General features: G+C 47.2%; 1 protein-coding gene across 1 annotated transcript; it reads left to right on the top strand.

Annotated features, from left to right (window-relative positions):
* The first annotated feature begins 1,695 nt into the window (after window positions 1-1,695).
* exoc3 (exocyst complex component 3) lies at window positions 1,696-15,471 on the top strand. The gene is made up of 13 exons (XM_035428188.1): window positions 1,696-1,847; window positions 3,066-3,221; window positions 4,949-5,168; window positions 5,834-6,515; window positions 8,989-9,106; window positions 9,670-9,795; window positions 10,177-10,277; window positions 11,575-11,685; window positions 12,144-12,285; window positions 13,074-13,196; window positions 13,696-13,857; window positions 14,226-14,347; window positions 14,943-15,471. The coding sequence occupies exons 2-13, from the start codon at window positions 3,078-3,080 to the stop codon at window positions 15,121-15,123; spliced, it is 2,232 nt and encodes a 743-aa protein (XP_035284079.1). The 5' UTR covers window positions 1,696-1,847; window positions 3,066-3,077; the 3' UTR covers window positions 15,124-15,471.
* The last annotated feature ends 4,291 nt before the right edge of the window (window positions 15,472-19,762 follow it).

The raw sequence follows: 19,762 nt of genomic DNA, 5'->3' as shown, positions 1-19,762 counted from the left end.
GGAGCATTTCCTCAGTATTTTTCTGTACTTTTTTAAAAATAAAAAGCAAACCTTCTACTACACTTGTGTGTGTCACTTAGCTTGTTTCATAATTTCTACCAGCTTTACATATGTTGTAACTCTAATGCTCATTTTTTGAAGGGGGTGAGGGGGGAATTAAGGTGAGTTAAAAAGGGGTAAAAATTGATTATGATGAATGTCCAAAGCACACCTATGACTGGGGCTTTGTAGGCTATTTCAGAACGGACACAATTGCAGTCAGTTTCCTCACAGAACTGTTACTAACTTTTATACCGTTTTTCTATATATACAGTATATCTCTGTAAAAACTGTGTATAAAAAAGAGTATAACTACATTTTCCAGTCTGCTGCTTTTAAGCTGCTAAGATACTTTTTCAGCATTAGAAACAGACAAGAACCAGAACAGATACGTAGGAGCACTGCCCAGTGAATGCGTAATGGGGCATAAATTCTATAAGACAGTCCTTTGCATGACACTGGGTAATTGAAAACTGGACCTTCGGTGCTGACAAAAGGCTTCTTATGCAGGGGTCCTTTTAAAACTGGAAACAGACTGTGGGACTGAAGAAAGTACACTGAATGAAAGCAGACTTCTTTTTGTTCACAATGTGATGAGATGATGAGGTGGTGACCAAGTCATATTTTTAAGTCTTAAGTACCATAGAAAGCTAATTATACATGAAGGAAGACAACAACAGCAACAATTCACAGCATCTGCACAACAAACAATGGGATCAAGTAGAAATATTTGTTAAGTAAGTTTTACTCAACAATATTAAAACTGTTATTTAAGAAAAAGCTAAACGCTGTGAATCACCCTTTCAGCATTTGCAAATTTAGTTCTCCATTATGGCTCAGTCTTGCCAGTGTGTTTAAAAAAACAAACAAATTTTGTTTTGTTTTGATACTGGCTGCAGGCTCATGCCACAAGTAAGCTTGCTATTCTCCCCTTAAAGATATTTTAACACAAAGCGGGCTCATTTTCTATGTCTCATTTCTAAAAATGGGTGACTAGTGGTCAATACATTATGCAGTCAGTACCATGCCGATTTTACCTGCCAGTTTAGGATTTAATCAATTTTTTAAAACTCTAAAAGATTCTTATCGCTAACTAAATCCTCTTCCATTTAAAACATTAGTTGCATCAGTTAATCTGACAGATTAAAAATCCTGTAATGTTAATAATGGGCATTTATTCACAGTGGTATATCTTGTGTATATATACCTGATGTAAAGTGGCTTTAAGGCCGTGAGTTTATGTATTAAATTATTTATCCTTATTTCACCAGGGAAAACCCCACTGCCATCAAAATCTCTTGCAAGGGGTATCTGACAAAACACAAAGTTACAAAGGCAAGTCAGCAGAAATCAATGAACATAAATATGCGTTTAAGACCAATAACCTGTTATTTACAATTCGGAGGTTGCAATTACCATGACCAGAATGCACATTGGGCCCCTAGGTCAGAATTTGAGAACCCCGTCACTAGATAATACAGACCTTGTACGGTATACAAATGTACATACATGGGTGTTTTCCAATTTTATTTTTGTTAATATTCCCATTTCGAACTACAAATTAGTTCAAATTAAAATAAATATAATAAAAATAATAAACACAGCATAAATATATTTGCGGTCAGAAACTACAAAGCCTACAATGCAACGCGCCATCATTAGTTTGGAGGTCGAAGCTGTCAGCGGTGTGCAAGAAACCATCGACCACGAAAGGATGCTTGAAATTCAAATGTAATGGATGTTTAATCTGATTTAACAACATATGATTTAACTGCTCCTTAACAGTAGCGACGGAAAACCTCACACAGGTAGGACCACAACGCAAATTTTAACATAACGACAAAACGCGTAATCTAACGGTTTCTAGATCAGTGGATGTTTACAGGCTCGCTGGCTAGCATGTACATTATTTGGCCTGCGTATTTACCATACAGATTATTTGATTGCACAACCTAACAAGGCAGGTAGCTAGCTAGCTGGGCATTATTGGTTCTTATTTTTAGGGGTACTCTTATCAGAGCTTACTAGCCAGCTAGCAGTAGCTGTTAGTTGGGCGGCATTCAGTGGAGCTCGCAACAGAGGTTCGCCAGTCTTCTTCCTCGAGAGGTAGTCTAACTGACTTGAATGAAATAATAATCTAGTCTATTGCTAATGTTACTTTTCGCCGTATTGACATCTAGCTAGGTTTATCGAATGCAACCGAATTAACAACTCTAGGGGCAAAGCATACTGGCTTTTCCTCGATAGCGGCATATGCCAGCGTTTATTTTTTACCATCAGGTGGCCAGTTTTAAAGCTGTCACAGACGCTCAGCTCAAGCTGTGCGTGACACGGCCAGCTACCGATAACGCCTGATGTTGTGATGACGACACGCCCTCATTGTTTCTTTGCTCCCTGCTAGTTTACGCCATTTTCTGCTGTTGTGCGTTTACATAAATTAATTATCAGAGTTCTTTGGCTGAAATTAACTATATGATTACGACAAGTAATTCACAAACCCAGCTTGCTGACTAATGTTAATAAATTCCACGTGACCTTGTACTAACTCACAGGCAGACAGACACGCCTGTTTTCATTTCTTATAGATGAATTTAATAATTTTTGGTAAGAAGTCACCGAATTTAAACTGATTTTCTTACCTTCCGACTATGTCGTTCAATTTAAATGATCATTAGTACAAATAATAATGTTAATGCAAGTTAACATTAATATAATTTGAAATTAGCGTTACATGTAAAATTATTTAATAATAAAATGTTATATTTTTCAGGTACACAATTAACTGTTAATATTCTTGACTGTCTGTACTTTGATCATGCTTTCAGTATATTTAGGTCTATTAATAAAACGTTAGCATAAAAGGGGTAACTTTTTAGACAAAGCTGCTTAGGCGTTGTATCCAAAATCAGTTTTCTCACAGGAACTAACGTGCATATTTTTGCGGTTACATACGGAATTTGGAGTCATGCCTGTTAATATCCTGTTGAGAAATGTGCCGCTAGTGTGTTGTGTTCTTGAATGCAAAGCCTGCAGTTGTCATGGAGGAGACGGATAGGGAGGCCTTTGCCACTTCGGTGCAGCGGGTCGCCGGCATGTTGCAGCGGCCGGATCAGCTGGACAAGGTGGAGCAGTACCGCCGAAGAGAGGCGCGCAAGAAGGCCTCCGTGGAAGCCCGTTTGAAGGTAACAGAACAGATTGCTACCCTCTCACGTGTGCACGCGAGCATAAGTACGCTCCCTCTACTGGTCTTTATCTATTACCTTTATCAGTCTCTCTCTGTTTGTGTCTGCATATGTCTCTCTGTCAAACTTATGTGTTTACTATAGCCGCGTTTCCACCGCAGGAACTATACCCCGGAACTAGGAACCTTTTGAGGAACTCAGTGCGTTTCCACCGCAGGAACTAGGGTCTAAATTTAGTTCTGGGGGCTTTGTTTTACCCCCCAAAACGTTCCTGCTCGGGGGGTAGTACTTTCCGAAAGTACAGGAACCTTTTGGGTGGAGCTTGCAGCGCTGAACATTTCTGATTGGTCGAGTACTCGCAGCATTTGTGTTGTATTTATTTTCCGCCATTACCCGCCATGTTTGAAAATATGCAGCGGCAAACCAATTTATTTTCATAATAACTTCAAATCAAACTTGTATGTTATGCGGCGCAGTAGCCTAGTTTTGGTTATAGCCTGTCAACGTCTTGGAATTATAACGTGTGCTCTTCTGTTCTTTTCTTGCTTTAGTATTCGTTTTATAAAATGCTAAGCATTCGTGCTGGGACAGCATATTACGTAGGCTACCAAAACATTCAAACGGATTAATTCGGTTGCTGAATATTTTCTTCCGGATTTTCTTTGTTAGCCCGTTGTAATTGACTCAAAACGTTTGATACAGTTATGTGAGGTATGCGGTAGTTCTGCATAATTAACATTGGTGATACAGTAGGCTACAAGCAAACTGGAAATCACCATCCGCACTTTTTATCCGGGTAAAATAACAGGTTAATTCTAGTAATCTTCCCTTTAGCTTTTTCAGACTGCCTTAATTTTACTCAATTTTACTGCCATTTTTCAATTACACGAAAAGACCAGGAAGACTATGGACTAATTTATGGTGCATGGTTCGCATCTGGAGGGCACACTTCGCTGCTCGGCTAGCAGTAACTTCGAAGGAAAGCAAACGGTGGCTGTACCACTACTAATTTACATTTTCACGCAAGTCCGAGTTTTTGTTCTATTCTTGTCATTTTGCCATTAGCCTATATGGAATTGACGACGAGAAAGTAATCGAACAGCAAATTGTTTACAACGTGTGCATGTTTTCTGCTGTTGTTGCCAGTTATACATATAAATGTGAATGCATTCTGTCGCTTCGGATGTCAAGACATGAAAGCGAATGTTCGCATAAAAACATAATGAATGTGTTTGAGAGGATATATGAAAATCAATAAATACAAAAGTAACCATATATAGTCATTGTTGGTAACCCGTTGTATAAGTGGAATAAACCCCTCCGGGCTGTCCCGGTTATTAGAAAATAATGTAGGCTACTTCGGTGGTAGTATGGGGTTACGGAAGAAGTCATATGACAGATGGACCGACGACAACGTTGCCTTTTCATACGTCAGTGGGCTAATTTGCCTAATCTTCGCGGTACTTTAGACCCCGGTGGAAACGCAGACAACCATTGGCTGAAGGAACCTTTTAGTTCCTGGTAAAGTAGTTCCTGGGACTGAAAGTTCCGGGTAATTTTGGTGGAAACGCGGCTTTTGATAGTAATTTTTAAATGGGATGCTGGAAAAGCCTCATGTAATTACGATTTAGCATGTGTGAAGGTAGTAAGGATCCGCGGCCCCACAGAATAAAAATGTGTTGGTATTAAATCCAAGCTGATGACCCTCCATGGTCTTCCTCCCCTAGGCTGCTATCCAGTCCCAGCTGGACGGGGTCCGGACCGGACTCTGCCAGCTCCACAACGCCCTGGAGGACGTGAAGGACATCCAGAGCTCCCTGGCGGACGTCAGCAAGGACTGGAGGCAGAGCATCAACACCATCGAGAACCTGCGGGAGGTGAAGGACGCCGTGGTGCAGCACAGCCAGCTGGCCTCCGCTGTGGAGAACCTCAAGAACATATTCTCAGGTACAGACCACCGCTAACCTCAAGAACATATTCTCAGGTACAGACCACCACAAACCTCAAGAACATATTCTCAGGTACAGACCACCGCTAACCTCAAGAACATATTCTCAGGTACAGACCACCACAAACCTCAAGAACATATTCTCAGGTACAGACCACCACAAACCTCAAGAACATATTCTCAGGTACAGACCACCGCTAATCTCAAGAACATGTTCTCAGATACAGACCACCACAAACCACAAGAACATATTCTCAGGTACAGACCACCATAAACCACAAGAACATATTCTCAGGTACAGACCACCACAAACCACAAGAACATATTCTCAGGTACAGACCACCATAAACCACAAGAACATATTCTCAGGTACAGACCACCACAAACCACAAGAACATATTCTCAGGTACAGACCGCCACAAACCACAAGAACATATTCTCAGGTACAGACCACCACAAACCACAAGAACATATTCTCAGGTACAGTCCACCATCTAGGGTACAAACCACCATGAACCTCAAGAACATATTCTCACGTACAAACCACCGTGAACCTCACCACACACCCTGTATGTTTATACCTGTGTGTGTGTGTGTGTTTATACCTGTGTGTGTGTGTGTGTGTGTGTGTGTGTGTGTGTTTATTCCCGTGTGTGTGTGTCAGTGCCGGAGATCGTGCAGGAGGCACGGGAGCTCATCGAGCAGGGCGAGCTGCTGCAGGCGCACCGCAAGCTGATGGACCTGGAGTGCTCGCGCGACGACCTGATGTACGAGCAGTACCGCATGGACAGCCGCAGCGCGCACGACACCGGCCTGATCCGCGGCTACTTCGGCGACGTGCAGCGGCTGTCCGAGGAGCTGGCCAAGCAGCTGTGGGTGGTGCTGCAGCGCTCGCTGGTGACGGTGCGCCGCGACCCCACCGTGCTGGTGTCGGCGGTGCGCGTCATCGAGCGCGAGGAGCGCACCGACCGCCGGGCGCTGGACCGCCAGCGGCAGACGGGCTTCCTGCCGCCGGGCCGGCCCAAGCGCTGGAAGGAGCGCATGTTCCAGGTGCTGGAGGGCACGGTGAGCGCGCGCATCGAGGGCTCGCAGTCCGACACGCGCGAGTCCGACCGCATGTGGCTGGTGCGCCTGCTGGAGGTGGCCCGGCGCAACGTCCTGGACGACCTGGTGGTGGTGCGCCACCTGATGGTGCAGTGCTTCCCGCCGCACTACGACACCTTCCGCGTCTTCTTCCACCTGTACCACCGCGCCCTCTCCGCCCGCGTGCAGGAGCTGGCCGCCGACGACCTGGAGGCCAACGAGATCGTCTCCCTGCTCACCTGGGTGCTGCACACCTACGACAGGTACGCGCCTGCCCGCGCCCAGTAGACCCCCATGGTCTCCCTGCCCGCGTCCCGTAGACCCCCCTCGTCTCCCTGCCCGCGCCCAGTAGACCCCCATGGTCTCCCTGCCCGCGTCCCGTAGACCCCCCTCGTCTCCCTGCCCGTGCCCAGTAGACCCCCATCGTCTCCCTGCTCACGTCCCGTAGACCCCCATCATCTCCCTGCTCACGCCCCGTAGACCCCCCATCGTCTCCCTGCCCGCACCCAGTAGACCCCCCCTCGTCTCCCTGCCCGCGCCCAGTAGACCCCCATCGTCTCCCTGCTCACTTGGGTGCTGCACACCTACGACAGGTACGCCCGCTCGTGTCCTGTAGACCCCCCACAGGGCAAAAGTGCAGTTACCACTAAGCCCTGCTCCTGGAGATCTGCTGTCCTGTAGGTTTACGTTCCAACTGTAACAAAGGGCATTAGTGAAGTCGGGCACCGATTGGGCGATTAGGCCTGGCTCACTGTTGGCTTTCCAATCGATCCTAAAGGTGTTGGATGGGGTTGAGTTCAGGAATCTGTGTAGGCCAGTCAAGTTTTTTTCACATGGATCTTGACAAAACCATTTCTGTATTGACCTTGCTGTTTGCCCGGGGGCATTGTCATGCTGAAACAGGAAAGGGCCTTCCCCAAACTGTTGAGGAAGCACAGAGAATTGTCTAGAATGTGATTGTATGCAATTGCATTAATATTTGCCTTCACTGGAACTAAGGGGCCTAGCCCAAACCATGGAAAACAGCCCCAGACCAAGAGGTGTCCAGATACTTTTGGTCATGCAGTGTATATATGCAGCATGCTCATGGACACAGCTTTATCATCCCCTTCAGGGTTGAAGACTATGACTGAACCCAGTGCCGTAAGCTGTGCATCGTGTGTTGGGTCAGCATTCATCTAAAGAGCAGTCTGTGGTCTTTTTTCACCACTGATTAAGGTCAGGTTTTTTCGTCCATTTTTTAAATGACACTGAAATCAAAATATGGAATTATGGGAGAACTGTGGTATTGGTCTTGTAAAGGGGAAGGGATGAGAGGCATTAATCCATTATTCGAATATTAGCCTGCGAGTTCTCTTAATGCATTAGTTGGCTCAGTGTTCAAATGCTTGTTGTAATAAAAAATGAATGCACAGCAATATAGTGTTTTATCCTTCCTCATTGATATTGATGAAGGTGAAGCCTGGGCCTAATTTAGCGAGCCACTCTTGTTTTCAATTGTTCTTCTTTGATTTACAAAATATCTCTTATTGTCATTGTTGACCCCGCGACTTGCATTTGAAATGGATGCAATGATTCATCTTTTAATTGAGCGGCGCTATTAGCTGGAGTTGAAGCGACTGTGTTTTGAAGAGCTGGGACGTGCAGTCGGCGATTGCTGTGTTGCGAGTTGTGCAGAGCAGTGCATTATGGGGACTGAGACAGTGCAGCCCAGACAGGAAACGTGTATCGGGTCGGGGGGGTTGGGGGGGGGGGGGGGGGGGGGCGGTTAGCGGTGTGTGGGGTAATGGGGCTGGCGGAAGCCATGTCGTTTGTGTCCCATTTTGCGCTTCCCCCTGTCTCACGATGTGGTGTCAGACCCATCAGAGGGCAATTAACTCCGCGTTTTAAAGATAAACCCGTCCCGTGCCACGACGGGGGGACGGTTAAGCATGCGATCCCAGCCAGACCGCCGCGTCTAATCTGATAATTGCACACGTAAATGCACATCGCGTGTCCCAGCGCGCGGGACTCTGCCCAGATTAATGTTCGGATTAATACACGGCAGCCTGCTGCTGCTGACAGCTACTGTACTACCACGGGCCCCGCCACTTAATGCACTGTATGATAGCGATGAATGGGAATCAGACATGGAGTAGGAATGTCTCAGATCGTGCGTGCACACGCGAAACCTTCTACACACACACACACACGGGGAGGGGATTGTTCCGGAATGTCCTCACTACAGCGGAGCGGTGCTGTGCAGCCATTGGCTGACTGTCGCTGATGCTCATTCACAGAAATGTGATGTGACAGTCACCTTGCTCGAAGATGCATTAGCAGTTCTCCGCTTGGCGTTTGCACACTCACGGGTTCTTTGTTTACAAGAGTGAGCATTCTCTGATCAAGCCACGCTGCTGCCCTATACAGAGAGCTCTGTATATTACTGGAATGCAGTGCATTGTGGGAGTTTTGGGCAGCCAGGCCTCAGTGGAGTTGTAAATTAATACACACACTGAACACACCATGACCTGGAATAACAGCCCTGTTAGGTCCCTGTCTCAGCATACACCAAAAGACTGAAGCATGTATGTGCGGTTGTAGACAAATGTGTGTTTGTGTTTGTATGCATGTGAGTGAGTGTGTGTGTGTGTGTGTGTGTGTGTGTGTGCTTGTTCTGACACTTCTCTCCCTTTCTCTCTCTCTCGCTCTCTCTCCCTCTGTCTGTCTCTCTCTCTCTCTCTCTTTCTCTCTCAGTGAGGAGATGATGGGGCATCCGGAACTCTCTGCTGAGTGCGACATCAACCAGCTGGAGCCGCTGCTGCCAGAGGAGGTGGTGGATGAGCTACTGAGCAAATACATCCAGACCTTTACAGTGAGTAACGCTAACACTTTTACAGTGAGTACTGCGCTATGCTAACCAGCTAATACCTTCACAGTGAGTAACGCTAACACTTTTACAGTGAGTACTGCGCTATGCTAACCAGCTAATACCTTCACAGTGAGTAACGCTAACACTTTTACAGTGAGTACTGCACTATGCTAACCAGCTAATACCTTCACAGTGAGTACTGCGCTATGCTAACCAGCTAATGCCTTCACAGTGAGTACTGCCCTACGCTAACTCGCTAAGACCTTTACAGTGAGTACTGCACTTTGCTAACCAGCTAATACTTTCATAACGAGTACTGCACTATGCTAACATGCTAACGCCCTCATAGTGAGTGCTGCCCTATGCTAACCCGCTAACATTTTCACGGGGAGTACTGCCCTGACACATTAGTTCTGATCTCTGTCACACTCCTGTAAGATTGCCACTTGTTACATTTCACTTCACTCTTTTTGCCCCAATGACAGCGTAGACGTGTTTCCCTCAGTGAGCTGTGTGTATGTGTGTGTGTGTGTGCGTGTGTGTGTCTGTGTATGTGTCTGTTTCAGTCTAACATCACCGGCTGGCTGCGGAAGGCTCTGGAAACAGACCGGAAGGACTGGTATAAGGACACAGAGCCAGAGGCGGACCAGGACGGCTACTACCAGACCACCCTGCCCGCCATCGTCTTCCAGGTCCCTCCTCTACCCATCTCTTCCTCTCTTTCCTTTCTTCCTCCCTCCCTCTCTCTCATTTCCTTATTTTATTAAGCCAGTATTTCAAAATAAAATATTTGTGCAGGTATATTTGTGCAGGTATACTAATTTTATTTGAAAAGTCACTGCATTAAATAAATATGAATCATATGCTTATTTTTTTAATTTCAACTATTAATACGCATTTAAATGGAAAGCGCACAGCCCTGAGCAGATCCATTTGTCACTGAAGTCTCAGTTTTTTTTTTTTGGGTTCTTATGGTCTGTCTCCTCTCTGGGGTTATTATGGTCTGTCTCCTCTCTGGGGTTATTATGGTCTGTCTCCTCTCTGGGGTTCTTATGGTCTGTCTCCTCCCTCAGATGTTCGAGCAGAATCTCCAGGTGGCGGTGCAGATTAACGAGACCTTCAAAGACCAGGTGCTGCAGCTGTGTCTGAAGCAGATGACCTCCTTCTTGCACAGGTGAGACGGATGCTACGCTCGGGTCCTCCACGGGGAGTCCCCAGTCAGACAGGTCAAACTCACCGAGACCCCACACCAAGGAGCACCTTCTGTCTTTACTGTGTCCCCAAACACTTTTTTTTTTACATTTGACATATCCTGTAGATTGGATTTTATTTTCATTGTTTATTTTTTTCTTCATTTTTTATCTTCATGTGTGCCACTGAAATGACGGATTTCAGTGCATTGTTGTATTTCTGCAGGTGTATTTTTGTATTTCTGCAGGTGTATTTTTGTATTTCTGCAGGTGCATTGTTGTGTTTCTGCAGGTGTATTTTTGTATTTCTGCAGGTGCATTGTTGTGTTTCTGCAGGTGTATTTTTGTATTTCTGCAGGTGTATTGTTGTGTTTCTGCAGGTGTATTTTTGTATTTCTGCAGGTGCATTGTTGTGTTTCTGCAGGTGTATTTTTGTATTTCTGCAGGTGTATTTTTGTATTTCTGCAGGTGTATTTTTGTATTTCTGCAGGTGCATTGTTGTGTTTCTGCAGGTGTATTTTTGTATTTCTGCAGGTGCATTGTTGTGTTTCTGCAGGTGTATTTTTGTATTTCTGCAGGTGCATTGTTGTGTTTCTGCAGGTGTATTTTTGTATTTCTGCAGGTGTATTTTTGTATTTCTGCAGGTGCATTGTTGTGTTTCTGCAGGTGTATTTTTGTATTTCTGCAGGTGCATTGTTGTGTTTCTGCAGGTGTATTTTTGTATTTCTGAAGGTGCATTGTTGTGTTTCTGCAGGTGTATTTTTGTATTTCTGCAGGTGCATTTTTGTATTTCTGAAGGTGCATTGTTGTGTTTCTGCAGGTGTATTTTTGTATTTCTGCAGGTGTATTTTTGTATTTCTGCAGGTGTATTTTTGTATTTCTGCAGGTGTATTTTTGTATTTCTGCAGGTGCATTGTTGTGTTTCTGCAGGTGTATTTTTGTATTTCTGCAGGTGCATTTTTGTATTTCTGAAGGTGCATTGTTGTGTTTCTGCAGGTGTATTTTTGTATTTCTGCAGGTGTATTTTTGTATTTCTGCAGGTGTATTTTTGTATTTCTGCAGGTGTATTTTTGTATTTCTGCAGGTGTATTTTTGTATTTCTGCAGGTGTATTTTTGTATTTCTGCAGGTGCATTGTTGTGTTTCTGCAGGTGTATTTTTGTATTTCTGCAGGTGTATTTTTGTATTTCTACAGGTGCATCGTTGTGTTTCTGCAGGTGTATTTTTGTGTGTGTGCAAACGCTTCCGCTTCCCCAGAGTAACGGTTTGCGCTCATGTGCAGGTACCGAGAGGAGGCCGCGGCCTACAAGGAGGATCACCTGCGGGATCGGCAGCTGCCCCAGTGCTACGTGCAGTACATGATCGCCCTCATCAACAACTGCCAGACCTTTAAGTGAGTCTCCCCCCCCATCTGCTGCAGTGTTCGGGGTCTTCTGCACATTCCATCGCTGTTGCTGCTCTTACTGCACCACGCAGTTCAGCGCGGTCCGCTCAAGAATTCATTTCGGTTCAGTGTCTTAGTCCTGGGCAAAAGCAAAAACCTGCCCCCTACATCAGCCCTTTTGGGTTAAGATTGGACACCCCTGATGTACAGACGCAACCCAGCTAATGCACTGTGTTCTCACAGTGTTACTGGAATGTTTTGTTAGTGGTATAACATCTTCACAACATGGCAGCAACATTGTGAGAACGTTTCGTGTTGGCTGGGTAGCCGGTGTCTAGTGTGGTCTAGAGAGAGTGGTGATCGCTCCCAGTCCAGATGTGATCCCTGCTATGTGCGTGCGTACGCTATAATGGTAAAAGAGTTTGTGTCATCAGAAACAGCAGCAGTGTGCTCGATTCTCTCCTCAGGGAGTCGATAAGCAGCCTGAAGAGGAAGTACTCCCACTCCATGGAGCCCACGGCCAACGACGCCGCCATCGAGAAGACCCTGAGCGAGGTGGCCAAAGATGGCTGCCAGTTCCTGCTGGACGAGGTTTTCCTGGACCTGGAGGTAGGCGGGAGTTAAACCTGCAGGCACTGTGGCTCCTCCAGGACTGGAGTTAAACCCGCAGACACTGCAGCCCTCCAGGACTGGAGTTAAACCTGCAGACACTGCGGCTCCTCCAGGACTGGAGTTAAACCTGCAGACACTGTGGCTCCTCCAGGACTGGAGTTAAACCCGCAGACACTGCAGCCCTCCAGGACTGGAGTTAAACCTGCAGACGCTGCGGCCCTCCAGGACTGGAGTTAAACCTGCAGACACTGCGGCCCTCCTGGACTGGAGTTAAACCTGCAGACACTGCGGTCCTCCAGGACTGGAGTTAAAACAGCAGACACTGTGGCTCCTCCAGGACTGGAGTTAAACCTGCAGACACTGTGGTCCTCCAGGACTGGAGTTAAACCTGCAGACACTGCGGCCCTCCAGGACTGGAGTTAAACCTGCAGACACTGTGGCCCTCCAGGACTGGAGTTAAACCAGCAGACACTGCAGCTCCTCCAGGACTGGAGTTAAACCTGCAGACACTACGGCCCTCCAGGACCGGAGCTAAACTTGCAGACACTGCGACCCTCCAGGACCGGAGTTAAACCTGCAGACACTGCGGCCCTCCAGGACTGGAGTTAAACCTGCAGACACTGCGGCCCTCCAGGACTGGAGTTAAACCTGCAGACACTGTGGCCCTCCAGGACTTGGGTTTGAGCCCCCTGGTACTGTGCGTAAGAATGTGAGCAGTGTGAGTTGTTCTGGGTAATGCAGTTCTACCTGCTTCCTCTCTCCTGACTCGACCCTCCTCTCTGCAGCACCACCTGAGCGAGCTCCTGACCCGGAAGTGGATTACGGGCTCCCACGCAGTGGAAACCATCTGTGTGACCGTGGAGGACTACTTCAGCGACTTCTCCAGGATTAAAAAGCCCTTCAACGTGGTGAGTCACTCATTGGCTAAAGAGTCGGCACACCTTGTTTACAAGGCCTAAATCCTTTGCTGATTGGAAGGAAATCCCAAAAAATCAGGAGAGGCTGTAGCCCTCTAGGACTGGAGTTTGAGATCCGTGATTTTTTCAAAAGGATTTGTGGCTTTTGAGTACTGCATATGTAGAGTGTGTGTGTGTGTGTGTGTGTGTGTGTTTGACAATGCAGTGTGTATGCTGTGATAATGGTGTGTGTGTGAGTATATCAAGCTGTGCATGTGTGTGAGTGCACACCCATTTACCCTCTTGTTTACCCTCTTGTTGGCTGTGTCTGTGTGTGTCTGTGCGTGCGTGTCTGTGTCTGTGCCTGCGTGCCTGCGTGTGTGTGTGCATGGGTGTGTGCGTGCCTGTGTGTGTGTGTGCATGGGTGTGTGCGTGCCTGTGTGTGTGTGTGTGTGTGTGTGTCTGTGTGTGCGTGCCTGCGTACGTGCGTGTGTGCATACGTGCGTCTCAGGAGATGACCAGCGAGGCCCACCGCAGGGTGGTGGTGGAGTACGTGAAGGCGGTGATGCAGAAGAGGATCAGCTTCCGGAACGCGGACGAGCGGAGGGAGGGGGCGGACAGGATGATCCGCGAGGCGCAGCAGTTCAAGCTGCTCTTCAGGAAGCTCTCTCCTGCAAGTAGCTGCTCCCCCCTGTCCCAACACCGGCACTGCTGTCCCCCCAAATCCATCACACCGTACCCCCTCTGTCTGTCCCGCAGGACCGCACTGAGATGCACTGTAGTTTGAAATGCCATTTTTTAATCTGGAGAAAACAACAGTGGGCCTAGTTTTGATCCCTTCGTAAGATTTAAAGTTACGCATTTTGATTTTGGTTCAGTTTAACAAGGCCTGTGTCCCTCTGTATGCACCTGTTGAGGATGCTGAGGTGGGGCTGTTCACCTTTATGCTTCTCTGTATTGAAATATCCTTTCTATTGCGTCACTTCCTGTCGAAGCGGACTTGCTTCCTGTTGCCCGTTTTTAAACGGCGTCTTTCCGCAGGACGAGGACAAGGAGTGGCTGTGTGATTCCATCACGGGCATGGCTGAGGTGTTCAAACTCACAGACCCCACCCTGCTCTACCTGGAAGTGTCCACGCTGGTGTCAAAGTACCCCGATATCAGGTCGGCAGGCTACCCCTACACACAGGCACACACACACACACATACACACACACATACACACACACATACACACACTCACACACACACTCGCACAAAAGTTTCTGCATGCTTGTTTGTTTGATTATTTCAACTCTTAGTCCTCTGAGTATTGGCAGTCCAGTTTTACTCTGTTTTACTAATCGATTTCATACTAGTGAATGGTGTGGCGAAGAGGCAGATTTAGAAAGAAATGAACAGCAACTCACATTTCTGTCTGTACCAGCAGTCAAGTACCCTGTGGTCAGGAAAATGGTCTGAGGTGTGAGATCACACACGTGTGATCAGAATGTTCTTAACTAAACATTCTAATGCTGATGTCACAATCACTACTTGTAACAGAAAGCAGTGGAGTTCTAGAACACTGACTTAGAATTCTGAGAAAAACGTTCCAAAAAACCTGCTCTTCACTGGGTTAAAATATACAGAGGGCAAAAGTTAGCGTCTGTGCGTCTGTCTCCCAATAGAAGGTTGAGGTTCTGTGTACCTGACAGTTTTCTCTCCATGTGCATGCTGGGAAATGGAGTGTCCTCACGCCTGTCCCCCTGTGCCGCTGCAGGGAGGAGCACATCGCCGCCCTGCTGGCGGTCAGAGGAGACGCCAGCCGGGACATGAGGCAGATGATCTTCGAGACGCTCAACCAGAACAGGTCGCCCTTCCCCGCCAGCACCCCGCCCATATTTAAGGACATCACCGTCCCGTCCCTCGCCTCCATGGCCGTCCCCAAACTGCTCAAGTGACGGGCGGGAGAGTGGGCGGAGCCGGGGCACGGCGTCTGGGGGGGGGTGGGGGGCGAGAACCCGGCGGCGGCTAATCGCGCCCGCGTTTTTGCACTTTGGAAAGGGTGCGTTTCCCACCAAGACGCGTGTGAATGACTGACAGCACTGACTAACACTAATTTAAAATGCGTTGCTACGGTTACTGTGATACTTGATTGATCGCCCCACCCCCCAGTCCCTGTTGGCTTGTGGGGGGGGGGTTGGGGGGGCACTGTTACTGAACTGCGTGGGGTGCAGGTGCACGTCGATGTTGTGCATGCAGCTGTGTAAGACTCTCCTTATTAAACGAAGTCTCCCCTCCATCCTTCTTCCCCCCCTCTCTCTCTCTCTCTCATTGCCCACAGGACTCTGTGTGCGTTCAGTTTCATCAGAAACACCGATAGCCTCGTCCGTCCTGATAGCACTCATGCAGAGAAGGGCCAGGAGACACAGTCAGGCTAAAGACAGCACAGTGCTGATGCTAACGGTGTACCTGCGTCGTGTCCTGAGTTTATTGGTGACTAAATGAGCGTGCTCGCGTTAGCGCTGGGTATCTGTAGCGGGAATGACGATAGCTGAGTTTAGACAGGAGGGGCTCTCCTAACCTGCGGGGTGTAGGTCAGGAGGAGGGACAGCGGGCATGCTGGAGTTTAACCCCAGCGAGCGTGATGGAGGTGCACGCCATGCGCGTGTAGTGTGTGCATGCGTGTACATACAGCTGAACCATGCGCGTGTAGTGTGTGCATGCGTGTACATACAGCTGAACTATGCGCGTGGAGTGTGTGCATGCGTGTACATACAGCTGAACCATGCGCGTGTAGTGTGTGCATGCGTGTACATAAGCGGGAGCTCATTTTCACTGATAAAGGAAAGGGGGGCGGTGGTTGGGGGGGGTGGGGAGTGTGGGCGTGATGAGCTTTGACAGCTGTGGGTGGGTGGGTGGGTGGGAGGGGGATGGGGGCTGCGCTCTGGAAAATAATAACCGCCCCCCACCCCCTCTCAAAGTTGCGTGACCGGTGATAATTGTTATTATCCTGGGCTGATTCGGCGAGATCGTGCACACCGGTGATGTCATAGAAGACGGTCAGCTGACACATTGTAAAGCTGCTCCATATGCCAACAGTGGGGGCCATTCTGTGAGCCTCTGATTTATTTGCAATGTTTGGGGGGGGGGGGGGCATTGCTAATCCTGAAGGAGAGGAAGCCAGCCTCGCTTAAGTTATTTATTTATTTATTTTCCTTTCTTTATGAACAGATTTGTAAACGGGGTGGGGGGGGGGTGAGGTGACTAGCCTCCGGCGTGTGAGCTGGGTCTGTGGGCGGGGCCAGGCGGGGGCGGGCGCGGTGGGGGGGGGGGGCTCTACTCTCACTCAGTCCTGCGGCGTGCTGGGGCTCAGACCGCCCCGGTCACGCAAGCCCGCCGCGCTCTCCCGCGGGTCACGCGAGTCCAAAACCCCCGACCCTGGATAACACGCAGGGAGCGGGGCGGGGTGGGGCGGAGAGGGGGAGGGGCTCCGCCCCGCCTCACTCTAAGCCCGCCTCCCTCGCGGCCGACATCGGTCTTCCATTAGCTCTGCGCGGCTGAAACCGTGCTAGCATATGCCTGCAGCCTCCGGGAGTCTTCTGTCCATAAGCCCCAGTTCATTCTGAGATTCTAATTTGCCTCTCAATGCACGAGTTATCGTGACAACCTTTAAAAAACAGGAAGAAGATTTGGTTAATGGCCACAGATCAGTTGTTTCCAACCCTGTTCCTGGAGATCTACCGTCCTGTAGGTGTTCACTCCAGCCCTAACAAAGTGCACCTCATTCAACAGCTAGATCAAGGCTGCCCAACCCTGTTCCTGGAGATATACCATCCTGTAGGTTTTCACTCCAGCCCTAACAAAGCACACCTCATTCTACAGCTAGAGATCTTGTTGAGCTGCTAATTAGCTGAGACAGCAGTGCCAACTTAGGGTTGAAATGAAAACCTACAGGACGGTAGATCTCCAGAAACAGGGTTGGGAACCGATGATGTAGATCCATATAGAGTACCATTCATCATCCTAAATCAGAGAGACATCCTGTGCATGTATCTTGGACTCACTGTATATTACTTTCTACACTGTACTTACTGCCAAGCATCTTTCCTGCAGTTTAACGAATGAGATCCTGGAGTCCCCGGTATAGCACTGCTCTTAAGATCATTCTGCCTGTTGTGTTGGGTTGGACCTTATTACAAATGAGTGTAGGCGGTGTAGTAATGTCTCTACCTTCATGCGTGTGGGACTGCAGGGCTGTTATAACCTGTTATAACCTGTGCACTCATCAACCACATCTCTCTTAGCAAAGTGCTCTTTAACCCTCCTGTTCTGTTCATTTTTTAGGTACAGCAAAAATGTTCCCGGGTCAATCCCCATACAGGGGGGGTTTGCAAATACATGAAATGAACCATTTTCATTTAAAATGTTGATTACACTAATTAAGGCCAGTAGAAGAAGTTTCATACTGAAAAAATAATTTTAAGTATTTTTCCTAGATTTTCAAACTTTAAAAAGGGTCAATTTGACCCGCAACATAACAGGAGGTTTAAGGGTCCGGGGATGAGATTTCTTGATCTTCACCGCCACCTAGTGGCAACCTTAAGAATGTCCTTACGGCAGTGAAACTCAAAAGCGACCCAGTTCACGTGAACACGTTCTATTTAACTGCAAATCCAGCACGGCCCAGTTTGTCATATCAGCAGAAACTGGGCTACGGAAAAGCCTTCCCTTTCAGCTGCAGGTCCAGGTCAGAGACATCAATGCTGAATGGAAATAAAACGTTTCAGGCGACCTTGGTGTAAAGTTGCCTGCCTGTTAAGCAGATCAGAAATAAGGTCTTCTCTGAGGTGCAATGGGGCCATTAAGATTCCTGGACCTGCATCTGAGAGCCAGAGTACACTTTAAAATGGAGGACTCTTGGAGCAACAGCCTCTGTACAGCAGTGGATATTTCATCATCTAAAGGGGTCAGGTGGGCCCTTTCTTCCCATTGGCTGGAGACCGAATGGCCGGACACTGAGCCAGTATTTGCACAGATGTGGCAGAACAGGGTTTATACACCAGTCACACTCTCCCCTGCTTTCAGTGCCTGGCAGAGGCTTGTAGAGTATTTTATTAATCTCACAGGCTCTGGGCCTGGGCACTGGGTGTGTCTACCTGTGTTTTTTTTCCCTCTTTGCACACAGGGTTCTGTTCTGTGATTGGTCACTAACACATGGTTCTTCTTTTCTAAGCTGCCTGCAATCTGGCCCTTTAAGGTGTAGTAATATGCGACTAGAATGCTCTTTTAACTCCTAACACTCCCAAAATCCCCACTCTTCAGAGGACTGCAAGCTTTTTGTGAATGGACTCCCAAAAAAAATGAAGGTCCCTGATACTTCTCTGCCTCTGACCTGCCCACAGGCACATCTGTATCTTTAAATCATTCACATTTTCCTGTCACAGAAAACGCATATAATATAAACTGGAGGCCGTTAACTGTTGTGTTCCGTGCCTGATTGTACAGAGTGTAGCACAGTGGGTAAGGAACTGGGCTTGTAACCGAAAGGTTGCAGGTTCGATTCCCGGGTAAGGACACTGACGTTGTACCCTTGAGCAAGGTACTTAACCGAAATTGCTTCAGTATATATCCAGCTGTATAAATGGATACAATGTAAAAAGTTGTGTAAGTCGCTCTGGATAAGAGCCTGTAATGTAATGTAATGTTCCGTCTCTGAATCGAGGCATGAATTTGGTGATTTTTAAAAATTTTATTTATTGCTGTCAATTCCAGAAAAAGAAGAAGAAAAAAAAAATCAATTTACATAAAATCCAAATTTGTTCTAGAAATATATTTGACCTTTTTCCAGTACAGAATAATAACATTTAGATATCAAAGAATACAGTAAACATACCACTGGGGGCAGCATTGTACCCCCATATATACAGTACAGCATTTTAAACCTTACAGGTGTTCCACAAACAGAGCTGGCAGGTGTGTGTGTATGCACAGTACAGCCATCCTACAAGAGCACAGGTCTCACCAGCCAATCAGCACACTCCACGTAAGCATCTGTGGTCCACTCTTTTTCATTTTTTTCTTCCTTTTTTAAATTTTTAATCAAAATAAATTCTACATTACCGCACTTTAAAAAAAAAAAAATTTTTTTTTTGTTTAACATCAACACCAAAGACCAATTTTTCTGTCTTCTCTTTCGTCACAAACGGGAAGGGTTTTTGTACAAAGCCACTTCGGTGGTCGAAGTCATCTTTTTAGAAAATACTGCAAGATCAAAAAAAACCCCTCAAAATCCAACTAATGGGGGCAACATAAAACAACTTTATATTAAATTTAGCGAGCGTGCGCATGCACACACACACACTGGGTCCTGACACAAGCTATAACCATACGTGTAGATTGCGATAACTGGCAAGGAAGCATTAAGAACAGGGACTGATCCTACAAGCAGGACACAGTCATCTCATTTGCCAATCATTCACGTGCCGCTGAGTTCATAACGTTCGTATTCTCAGAGCTGAGCGTAAATCTCGTGCGTGTGTGTGTTTGTACCATGTGTGTGCACGTGTATGCACTAGCATGCACGACACTTCCAAATCT

This window comes from Anguilla anguilla, chromosome 8 (assembly GCF_013347855.1).
Source record: "Anguilla anguilla isolate fAngAng1 chromosome 8, fAngAng1.pri, whole genome shotgun sequence".
Taxonomy (NCBI): Eukaryota; Metazoa; Chordata; class Actinopteri; order Anguilliformes; family Anguillidae; genus Anguilla; species Anguilla anguilla.
The sequence above is the reverse complement of the archived record's forward strand: the minus strand, read 5'-3'. Positions and strand labels throughout refer to the sequence as shown.